Source organism: Musa acuminata, unplaced genomic scaffold, assembly GCF_036884655.1.
Source record: "Musa acuminata AAA Group cultivar baxijiao unplaced genomic scaffold, Cavendish_Baxijiao_AAA HiC_scaffold_1079, whole genome shotgun sequence".
Taxonomy (NCBI): Eukaryota; Viridiplantae; Streptophyta; class Magnoliopsida; order Zingiberales; family Musaceae; genus Musa; species Musa acuminata.
This window is the reverse complement of record NW_027021293.1, coordinates 47,025-58,278: the sequence shown is the minus strand read 5'-3', so window position 1 is coordinate 58,278 and position 11,254 is coordinate 47,025. Positions and strand designations below refer to the sequence as shown.

Here is an 11,254-nt window from a genome sequence, read left to right as displayed (position 1 = left end):
TTACTTCTTGGTGTACGATCGGTGATGGCAGGCGTGTGCAATTTGTGCAACGGAGGAGTCAGGTTCGTGCGCGACAACGATCCCAACAGGTAGTTGTCTCCTCTTACTTTTCCTTCATGCCTTTTGAGTTCTGCGAGCCATGGGTGGACCATGTAGTAATGAGAACTGTTGTTTCAATTGGGATAAAGCTTTGCTTTGTTCCTATTTCTTCTTGTTCTTTCCTTTTTCTCATGGTAATATTGTCGAATAGTTGATTGACATGCAATACGCGACGGTTCTTTCTCTTGTTGCTCTAATTTCCTGAGAGGAATGAACTGATGGCATGTTACATTAATGAGCAGAAGAATCAGATACCAGGTGCTGCAGAGCGAATCCGGCAGGAAACTTCTGCAGAGATGTGGGAGATCACCCGACGACATATCCAGCGTCGTCTTAGTTGAAAAAGATAGGTATGTCGTACCAGCACGCAATCATCTCATGCCTTCCCTTCTTTCTCATTTGCTCAGTGATTTACCGTCACATCGTTGGAACACTCATAAATTGGTGCTTCCATTATCTAATAAGACCGACCATTGCTCGTTGGGACCTCACCTGGATCCTTAAATGGCTCAGAAGCACAAGTGTCTGAGGGAATAACCATAGTTTACATAACCAAGATGCTGTATTCGTGCTTGTAGTTCTTATATAAAGTCGGAAGCAGTGCTAAGGATAATGGAGCACCTTGACCTGCCGTTCCCTCAGCTGGCTTTCTTCTTGAAGATCGTTCCTCTGTAAGGCCCCTCAACAATGCCTTTTCTTTCATAGTTTAGGATTACAAGCACAACTGTTCTAGCTGGGCTCTGACACTCCATCGATGAATCCTCATAGGTTTGTGAGGGACTTCGCTTATGACAATGTTGCAAACAGTCGTTATTCGCTATTTGGTCGGTCTGAGTCAGGATCATGCGAGATATAGGAGTCTGCTACTCCTGCAAATACTTGAAAACTGTATGTTATCTACACATCAAACTTATTTGGAATTTTGGTGCTTAGCTTATTATATATAAATATGACTTGTAGCGTTTAAGCTTAGGATTTAAGATTTGTTGGGACTTACGATTTTGTTATTATTGTTGTTGTTGTTGTAAGGTTTATGAGACTTGTGACCATGCTATTAATGTAGTCTAACACTTGTATGCATGTTGCACTCTCTATTTCCATGATGCATCTACCCCGTTTTTTTTTTGTCTTAAATGTGGAGGCTGAATCATAACATTTCTTAATGCAACAAACAGAAATGTGTCTTCTCCAGATAATTGGCCTTCTATATTGCACAAACTAACAAATGAAAACATGACTCCTGCATAAGGTGTTTTTTAACATCTACCCAGATTAGTCTAGCATACTGTAAGCAGTGAGGCTATAAGTTGGGCATGGATATAATGATTTATCTGAAAGAAATTCTGCAACTTTCTCTCATTATTAATAAAAATAATCATTTTGTTCCCTGACCATCTACTTGTACCGATAGATATTACCTTAGAATAATCCCTTGAAATCGAAAGATTTTTTGATGGCAAATATAATAGGAAATCCTCAAAACAAGGTAAGTCATTCTTGGAGCACGCACTGGAAGTCACATAATGTCTTACAGCGTTGTGCTGGTTTGACAGCAATAAAAAACATTGAAAATAATGAAAAAGTTACACAAAGTTCTGTAGGTTCAGATCATTAGTAGTTCAGTATGCAAATCTCAATGACTTCAGGTAGAAGGTAATTAATAGCGTAACATCATAATCCGCAATGAGCTGGCAGTTTCCCAACATTCATGTGCTACATCACGTGTTTCTCTCTGGATGGTATATATATTGAAAACTATGGAGGGTTTTGAGACATGGTAATGGTTCCGAAGGAGGAGCAAGTCCAAGATCGAAGGAGCAGGATGGTATATATATAACCTTCATAATCTTAATTGTTTATTTGCTCATGTTGGGATCCATATAGATATTACCTTATTCTTAGGTGATATCCTTCGCTTTGATGTTTTCATAATCTTAAAATATGGTGATGTCCTTTTCAAGAATAGGGTTTGCAGTATTTAGAGCTTATTTCTGCTCTTTTAGTGTTTGATGAATTATCTTCCTTGTTCTGTTGAGAGTTGTTAGGCACATGATACTTTAATAACAAGGTTGTTATGGTTGATAGGCTCCATTTGGTTTTTGAGATCACTGTATAGGCTTGTGATGAACTTTTCCATATTTGCTAGATGTTCTTTATTTACAGAATTCCTTACTTTGCACTCTGTAATCTGCATCTTGAGGCGAAAGAAATTGTCATCGTCGATTAGAAAGTTCAGATGGGGTGTGTGCCATCTGAACACAAAGGGTGTTGTAACATAGAAGTTTGTTTTTTATTTTCAGATGCCATTTTGTTTTAGCGTTCTTTATTCTCTCATATAGGGATTGATATAGAGATTGCCTTATTTTTATGTGAGATGTTTTGAATCCATTTGTAACCTGTAGTAAGTGAAACCCAGCGCTAGGATTTGATTTGAAGTTGGACCAGACCTGCAACTTAGTTAGCCTATAGTTAAATATGATGTCTACTCCTGCTGTGGGGATAACACTTATTAATCAGCATCTTTGAGTCCATATTATGCTTTCCACTAAACATTTTTGTAGTTTGGGTTTATCTTATCATTTCTATGTATGATGGTCACAGAATGTAGTTGATGATTTATTTATTTAGATAATCATTTGGAGAAACCAAAACCATGATTTTATTATTATTATTTATAATAATAGTGAAGGACTTTAATCTCTATTACTTGTTATTTAAGCAAATATTTCGTAAAACTATAATGTTAAGGGATCCCAATTTAACTTAAATAAAGTAACATGAGTTAAAAGGATAGAAGGTGATTATTGATTTAAGTGATTTGGAGAAGGTGGTTCTTTTCCCGACAAAATTCCTCCTCCTGAGAATGATGTGGCTTCGGGAAGAAGGTAATGTTTCTCTCTAGATTCTTCCGTCTTTCTATCTGGTTTTATGCTGTCATGACCACATCCCCAAGATCACAACTTATAGAAGCCATCCCTACTGCACTTAACCTACTCGCTACAACCAACATCACAAACCCCACACACACACAAAGGCTAGTTTAGACATCACAACACTGATCACAAGAAGGTAATCAACTGGATGTCTTGTGGCAAATGGATGGACGTTGCATTGCAATTGTAACACTGTTCCACGGTAACCGTATTCACATCTCACGTGACTCGATTCCCAATACAAGCACAAGCACAATTGATAGCCGGTAACAACCTATGTGCCAATTTTTTTCTCTTATCCTATGTGCAATACTGTGTCCATAAGATCTGCCAATGCAGCTGGACACTTTCAAAATCTTAGATCCTAAAAACAAATCAGGACTTTCTTGTACTCATAAATGGGTATTGCAAAAATATTGGTTGCTGAATTAACAACTTATTAAAAATTTCTTTGATTTCAAGTAGAATTAACAATTTATTAAAGATAAATACTTTCAAATTGAAAAAACAACAACAGTTAAGTCTACTTCTTCTGCCTATGAATAAACGACTCACGGGTTGATATGATGTTGTAACGACTTAATAGCAGCAATAATGAAATGCTAACGTAACCAACGAAGGTATCAGCTAATCTTGAATAGCAGTGATGATAACATCAATGGCAATATACAAAGGTAGCATCATTATGATCACATGGTCAGTGTTTCAGACTGTACATGGGTTTTTGATTGTATTAATGATATTAATACAAAAATTCTAATAATATCAGAATGAAAGGTTCTATTTTTGAATCATAAAAATTTCATTAATTATTTGAGCGGGTCTCCCGCACGTGACGTTCGACTCGGGTCCATTGGTACATTACTGCATCACGTGCTTGCTTCATTCATCTCGTGCTCCGGTGCTCTCCTCGTACTTGAACTAACCGTCGAACCTACTCGTCTCCTCCTCCCTCAGCACCCTCAATATGCCTTTCCATGCCAACCACCGCCATGGCGGAGACAAAACCCATACCTTTCCTCTCGTCCTCTTCCTCCCTTCGTGGCCTTCAGTTCCGGAGAACCGATGCTGCTTAAAGGAAAGATCAGGCTCCCTAACACCATCGTCCCGCGCTTTCCTGATCGAATCAAACCACCCGAGAAGAAGAAGAAGGAGGAGGAGGATGATGACCATGACGAAGGAAGAGAGGAGGAGGAGCTCCGAACGTTTCAGGTTGGTGGAGGAGGAGGAGGAGAAGAAAGATCTGAAGGGGAAATATGGCCGGATGACGGTGACGAGAACTGGACGGTGTTGAGGGCCCACCACAGGATCAAGATCGACATCGGCAGGGAGGTTTCATGGGATAAGCGGTCCGATTTGGAATTCGAGGTGGCTTCCTTCCTACTGACGTTTCTCGTCCTATCTTGTAGGCTTAGCATGGGTTTCTCGTTTGGTCCCTTAATCTCCCTCATAACTTCTTCTTCTTTGATGTGCTTCGAGTTGTTGTTTGTGCTCTCTTTCTTTCTCTCTTTGATTTTTAGTACTGTCAATTTAGATTTTATTTTGCTAGAAGGATAATAGATAACAACCCAAAGGGAAAACGAACAAATTGTCAGCCTGTTGTTCCATGAAAATATTGCGTTATCCTATTTCATTTGTTGTGGTGAAATGTAAGGGACAATATAATTAACTAGTTCTCAATGACCTAACAATGTCCTCGAGTTCGAGTGGCCATTTTCAGGGTTTGATGAGGTTTATGGTCACAGTCGGATGAAGTTGAATGCTTTGGGACTGTCACATTAAGACCAAGTGTCAGTTGACTTACAATACTAAGTGAGCATCATTCGGATAAGAAGGAAGCCAATATTTGCTTGAAACATTCACTACAAGACTGGTTACAACTCAGATTGTGCAAATATGAAATTAGGTAGAATAAAGTGTAATATTTTTTCATTTTGAGATTTTGATATGTTGTGATGATGAGACCTCATCAGTGCAAACATGCTTTGTTATGCGTTAAAAAAGGTCCAACATTTCTTTTGCTGTAAAACTTGCAAACTTGTGCCTTCTTAGAATCATATAGTGTACAAGTGACGCATAGCCTTCTTTATTTTAGAAGATTGCTTTTCTTAGTCGAACTTTTTTGACAGCTTTCCCAGAAAGTAGTAAATTTAGAAGCATTGCGATCGATAGCTTCTTGTGGTCATCTTGCTGAAGAGTTTCGGTCAATTGTCTGGAAGGTTAAGTATCCTATTTGCATTTTCAAATTATTGAATCGTTTTCTTGTTTTAGTGAAATGCCCATACTTCTGAAAGAATGACTTGACCCTATGCATCAATTTTGCTATGGTTATGCATGCGTGTGTGCGCATTTGCATGCAGATTTTTGTGTGCAAGTGTTGAATATATAGTTGTACTGACTTTATCTTCAAATATGCAAGTAGATGAGTTGCAATTGACATATTTGTCTTTAATTACCTTCCAGCGTGAAATGCAGAGCACCTTCATGGAGCTTAAACTGTTTACCTTGTAGATCCAACAACCATGGTCACTTCAAGTTCTAGGATATCCAACAACGTCAACAGTTTCACTTGAATGACATTAGTACCCAAATGAAACTTGTGCTTTTATCATATAAAAATATTGTCATATGGTGCAGTTTTATGGTTCTTTGACCATTTCAAGCAGCTAAGAGTATCACCCTAGAGTTTCTAGACACTTTAAAAGAAGTGGTAAACTTTTTCCCTATACGTTGAAGGAGATCAACGATCCTCCGTAAGCTGCATTTTAACCAAGTGGAGGTGAGTTTGTGGTTATATAGGTGAATTGCGTCTATTAAAATGTTCATGTCATCAAATGAAGTTTGTGGATACAGAGCTCTACTTTTTCCTTCCAGATCTGGGGAAGGAACCAGAAACCAGAACTTTGTTTGCTCATTCTGCACTTGTTCACAAAAGCATATGGGTAGATAGTGATGCTCATGAGTCATATCATTAAACACAGTCACTCATGCAAACAAGATGCAGCTTGCTCATGTTTAACTTATCGCACATGTTGTGATCCACATCTGTTACTTCACTAATATTGCAGGCAAAAAGTTCCATTGATTATACTGACGTTTGCTTTAGTTTGTAAAAGAAAACTATTAATTGTGGACTGATATACATTTTGATTATCATTATGAAGCAGTTATTGTTGGGTTATTTACCTGCTGAAAAAGATTTATGGAAAGGAGAACTGGCCAAGAACAGATTAAGATACGCTGAACTGAAAAGAGAGCTTTTACTAAATCCAGTAAGTGCTTATGGTCTCTTTTTTTGTGTGTCAAACTTAACCCCAGCTTCGCTTCAGTATCTCAGTGTTCCTAAGTGGATCAGCAACTTTTTTAATGTATATTTTCGATTATTTATAAGTTTCCATTAGTCAGTCAGAATTCTTGATCAAGGAGGACGAGACATCAAATTCAAGTATGCCAGGTCAGGACAATGAAGCTGGTGGACTACTTTGTCGACGTGAAATCTCAAATGGGGACCATCCTTTATGCCTTGGTAATGGTAGCATCTGGAATCAATATTTCAAGGTGATCAAATTTTCCTGAGTTCTTATCCTGGACTTGTGATAGCTTCATCTACCTGCTAATGGAAGTAAGATGCATATTATCTCCTAGGATGCAGAGATTGTTGAGCAAATTGATCGTGATCTTCATCGGACGCATCAAGATATAAAATTTTTCTCAGGAGATTCCTCATTTAGCAGAAAGAACCTTGTAGTTGCTTTTAACTTTATAAATTTAGAACACTACTTGTTTCTAATGGATCACTTGTTGATAGCTTGTTATAATGACAGGAAGCTATGAGGAATATTCTTCTCCTATTTGCAAAACTGAATCCAGCAATTGGTTATGTGCAAGGAATGAATGAAGTGTTGGCTCCACTATACTATGTATTTCGTATGAATCAAGAAGGGGAGGATGCTGTACGTGAACCTTACTCTTGATAACTTCTAAATTTTGAGAAACTGCTCATTGTCAAGAGAAAACTGACATGCATCGAATTATATAAGGTCATTCTGTAACCCTCATATTGGATGTCAACATCAGTGAAGGATCATACTAGCTTACCTCAATAAGTTTGAATTTATGATTGACATTGCTGTCATTTGTGGCTTTTCATATTATCTTGTGAGTTGCAAAAAATCAGAAATTTCTTGCTAGAAGAATCCAAGTCCCAATATCTAGTATTCTTTGTTTTGCTGTATGGTAGGTCAATAACCTATGAAAATGAACATCTATTTGTTACAAAAATGAAAGATATTTCAGCTTGTGGTTCACTAGTCAAATGCTAACTATTATTGGTCAGGGTAACTTGCACCTTCTTATTATCTTTTCTTGCTGTGCATGGAGGACTTTGGGAACTGGTATAACTTTTGGCAGTTTAGTGGAAACATCAACCGGAGATTATGAAAGATCCATCTTCATATGTTGTTAATATTTTCTGACAAGAAATGGAATATAAAGTAGTCATAAGAGATGCATAGCATTCTAGATTACCTATTGGGTTGAAGGCATAGCATAAAGCAAGGATTGCCTGCAAAATGGCTGCTAATACCAGTATATTGTTTTTGCTAGCAATAGTTGGAAAAAAGGGGAAAAGACAGTAAAAATTATAAAAGATTACTAACCAAAGGGCCTCTTCTTTGCTTCTTGGGTATCACTAGCTGAATGGTTACAGGTGTGAGTGAGTGAATGCAAGACATAGAATGTGTATGTAGCAGTCAGAACTGACTGGATTTGACTGTATAAAATTCATTTTTGATTGAAACCAGTTGGAAATGAATCAAAGAAGGAATTACTTATTTATTGATCAAGGGCAGGTCATTGCACACCACCCAACTTATTTACTAACCCCTAATTTATAGTTGATATATTTTCATCAGGAAACAACTTCAAATGCTTGGAAAAACATATATAGAACATATGCAGGTAACTGATAGATTTCCGAGAACTTGGTGATGGGAGCTAACTGGTGTACTGTTTTCTAACACTTAGCTTGAATATTAAATATGTGTTTAAAATGAGAAGAAAATATTTTGAGGTGAGAAGAGAATGTTATTTTAAAATGAGAAGAGAATATTCTGGCACAGATGTGGGGTGGTGTGTTTAGAAAATCTCTGATGAGAACCAAGAGTGGAGGGTTTCAGAAGATAAACTCTTTAGTATTTGTCATATTTTCTGATGTTGGTTTTAGTTAGATCAGATCAAAACAGGGATATGTGTTGCTAAGTTGACCATGAGGACAGTTCATCTTCACTTGTGTTTCTTTTTTATTAATATGAGTGAAAACATGGAAACTGATGCAGAAAGCAAGCTTAAACCTTGTTTGAGGGTTCATGCATCTTGTTTGTGGAATATGGGAACACAAAGTATTTGGACTTCGTTTAGAAAATGGAAAGCAACGTCGCATGTGGGAGAAGGAATTTAATGAGAAAATTCATCCAACCATGGGGAAAATGGCTGAAGCTGGACTTCCCTTTTTTCCATCTTCTAAGTTCTGGTTGGTGGCTGTTTATCATAGATATGCCTTTCATATAGCTAAATTTTGTGCTACTCGTGCTTCCAAAAGTAAGAATTTGACTGTCTATGATATGATCTGCTTGACCTGATATTGCTTCTACTGCTTTAGAAAGCTTACTAGTTGATTTTCTCTATCTTCAGTCAGAAGCAGAAGCAGACAGTTTTGAATGTTTTGTTCAACTATTGAGTGGTTCTGTGGACCATTTTTGTCAACAATTAGATAATAGTTCTGTGGGAATTCATTCTACACTCTTGCATTTTTCTGAGCTTTTGAAAGCCAATGATGGAGAGCTTTGGCGACATCTTGATGCTTCTAAGGTATGTTGATAAATTTTATTATTATTATTATTATTTTTTACTTTTCCCAAGCAGGGAGTCACATTACTATTGCTTAAATATAAAGAATTAAAATACATCTAAAGGACTACTGCATTTTTGGGTTAATATTGAGACATAAGTGTATAGCGCATAGTATTTTTCCAGGTCTTTTGCATGTTAGTTGAGGATGTCATAAGATGTACTTCAGTTTGCAAGTTGTTCTACGTTTGACATTTCTTGGTCTTCTTTGCCTCCTTTGATCACCCCCTTTCCATGAAATTTCCATATTGCGTTCTGTTTGGTCAACATATTAGCATGGTACATTCCTATCAAAAGTTGCATGGGGTCATGCTGACATAGCCATCTAGAGAGAGAAAATGAAAAGAAGAGGAGAAAGAATATGGAAAATTGAAAGAAGTATGGAATGGAGGAAAGGCATACCTGGTTCTTCCTCATTCCTTTCCACTCAGACTGAAGATTGCTTGAAGAGAACTATTTTCTTTCAAGCCTTGCACTTTTTTCCAAAGGCCATTTACCTTGTTTTGGGTCTTAAAATATCAAATCAGCGAAAAAGATGTTACAAAAACCACATTTTGACCTGTTCTTATGCTGTTGCATTTTACTCCGTTATCAGTCCCATAGAGAAGTGGTATGTATGGCCGGGCAGCATACCCCAGCACTCTACTCCATGATTCTATCACCTCCTTTCGTTCATTGTATATCAGAAATAACTGTGAATATGCAGAGGTATACATGTTTTCTTATTTGTTTAATGGACCAATAGTGAAGCAGAGAAAAGGTATTGGTACATGACAGTTGATAGGTTCCTCAATTATGAACTGCGAAGGATTTTTCCGAAGAAAGAAGTGTCAGATGAAAAATTGCAGCTACCTGGAAAGAGAAAAAGTATGTTGAACACATTAAAATATTTCAAAACTGAGACATATAATTGACACCTATGTTCTCCACCCAGAGCCAGGAAATTTGAAGACAATCCAAGTGCTATATATCTAACATCATTGGCATGGCATAGGTAAAATAATACAAGAGGTTCTAAAAGACATTTAATCAGGTTTTGTGTCTTTCTCTTGAGCATCAATTGTTGGCAAGTTTTGTTTGAAACTTATGCATAAATTGGGAGAAATATACCATCATGTAAAATTTTGCTCAGTGGTTTAATTATGGTGACTAGGTGTCTTTGTTGTTTCTAAGTACCTACTAATAGAACTTGGTATGTTTACCTATTATATACAGATGAATCCCCAGTTCTATGCATTCAGGTGGATTACCTTACTATTGACCCAGGAATTTGAACTCTCAACTATCATGAGGATTTGGGATTATCTTCTCAGTAATCCCTCTGGTGTGCAGGTAGACTTCTCTGCTTTCATTAATAAGCCTTCATTGGCAATATTTGTTGTCTCAAAACATCATACATGTTCTGAAGATGCACCTCATGTTTATATACTAGAAATGTAACATATCACAGCAATTTTTCCTTGTACAGGAGATCCTACTGAGAGTCTGTTGTGCCATGTTGCTATGTGTTAGACATGAACTTCTAAGTGGCGATTTCGTATCAAACTTGAAACTTCTCCAACATTACCCTGAAGTTGACCTGGAACATGTATTGGATGTAGCTTCTCATCTGAAGACTCCCATATCGAGTTATCAGCCTTACGGCATCGTTTAGTAGTGTCAAAGATCTTCACAAAGACATGGACTATTCTGTTTGCCGCGCATTTGTCTTTAGTAGGTCTGGTCGTATGTACTAGCAGTCTGAGTGTTTCAAACTTGCTGCTGCAATTCACCAGAGATGTGTATGACCGAGCAAAGTGGCAGTATTATGTATCTGATGCCGAATCCAATCTAAATAATTTTCCTCGTATTGTTGTGGTGCCATTTTAATCCAATCTAAATAATTTTTTTTTCCAGGCCACAAAATGATCCACTGACACAGGTGCTGCATTTCTTGTAGGTAGAGAACAAGAGATGGATACTAAAGACAGCTTGAAATGTTTATATTTGTGCTAGCATATGATGATATCTTCTTCCATCTCCTTTGTTTGGACTGGTCTTCTCTTTTTATGTTCTTAAACCTACATTTTCTGGGAGAATATTTTGGCAGCCTTAACTATGTTCATCGATTTGAACCCATGATTGTGATGGATGCAAACGTTCTCCAATAACACACACATTCAAGTAGAGTTGTGATGGTTCCTTCTCTTTTATTGATTATAATTCGTGTTGGACGGTGATCTTTGCAGTCTGCGTGTTCACATGATCCTAACATTTGAATCCTCCTGGGATAACAAAAGTCGTAGTCGGAATGCTCCTTTTGACCCGCTCCAATT

General features: G+C 37.3%; 2 protein-coding genes across 4 annotated transcripts; both read left to right on the top strand.

Moving 5' to 3' along the window:
* Positions 1-6: 6 nt before the first annotated feature.
* Positions 7-1,179, top strand: LOC135666302 (DCC family protein At1g52590, chloroplastic-like). Its single transcript, XM_065177883.1, has 4 exons — positions 7-89; positions 342-449; positions 678-770; positions 868-1,179. Exons 1-4 carry the CDS (start codon positions 25-27, stop codon positions 953-955), a joined length of 354 nt encoding a protein of 117 aa, XP_065033955.1. The 5' UTR covers positions 7-24; the 3' UTR covers positions 956-1,179.
* Positions 1,180-1,330: 151 nt separating this feature from the next.
* Positions 1,331-10,788, top strand: LOC135666301 (uncharacterized). Of its 3 annotated transcripts, XM_065177879.1 has the most exons (9): positions 1,331-4,400; positions 5,162-5,251; positions 6,200-6,304; positions 6,438-6,590; positions 6,678-6,776; positions 6,857-6,985; positions 8,724-8,900; positions 10,155-10,271; positions 10,408-10,788. In XM_065177879.1, exons 1-9 carry the CDS (start codon positions 4,098-4,100, stop codon positions 10,591-10,593), a joined length of 1,359 nt encoding a protein of 452 aa, XP_065033951.1. In that variant the 5' UTR covers positions 1,331-4,097; the 3' UTR covers positions 10,594-10,788. The 3 variants fall into 3 exon arrangements, with proteins under 3 accessions (XP_065033951.1, XP_065033952.1, XP_065033953.1); XM_065177880.1 differs by lacking the exon at positions 5,162-5,251; XM_065177881.1 differs by lacking the exon at positions 6,678-6,776.
* The last annotated feature ends 466 nt before the right edge of the window (positions 10,789-11,254 follow it).

Bases quoted from the DNA above. Each gene is read 5' to 3' on its own strand.
- LOC135666301 (XM_065177879.1), top strand. From the start codon at position 4,098: ATGCTGCTTAAAGGAAAGATCAGGCTCCCTAACACCATCGTCCCGCGC. The intron at 5,252-6,199 runs GTTAAGTATCCT...ATTATGAAGCAG, and splicing joins TTCGGTCAATTGTCTGGAAG to TTATTGTTGGGTTATTTACC. The intron at 6,986-8,723 runs GTACGTGAACCT...CTCTATCTTCAG, and splicing joins ATCAAGAAGGGGAGGATGCT to TCAGAAGCAGAAGCAGACAG.
- LOC135666302 (XM_065177883.1), top strand. From the start codon at position 25: ATGGCAGGCGTGTGCAATTTGTGCAACGGAGGAGTCAGGTTCGTGCGC. The intron at 450-677 runs GTATGTCGTACC...TCGTGCTTGTAG, and splicing joins GTCTTAGTTGAAAAAGATAG to TTCTTATATAAAGTCGGAAG. The intron at 771-867 runs GTAAGGCCCCTC...GAATCCTCATAG, and splicing joins TTCTTGAAGATCGTTCCTCT to GTTTGTGAGGGACTTCGCTT.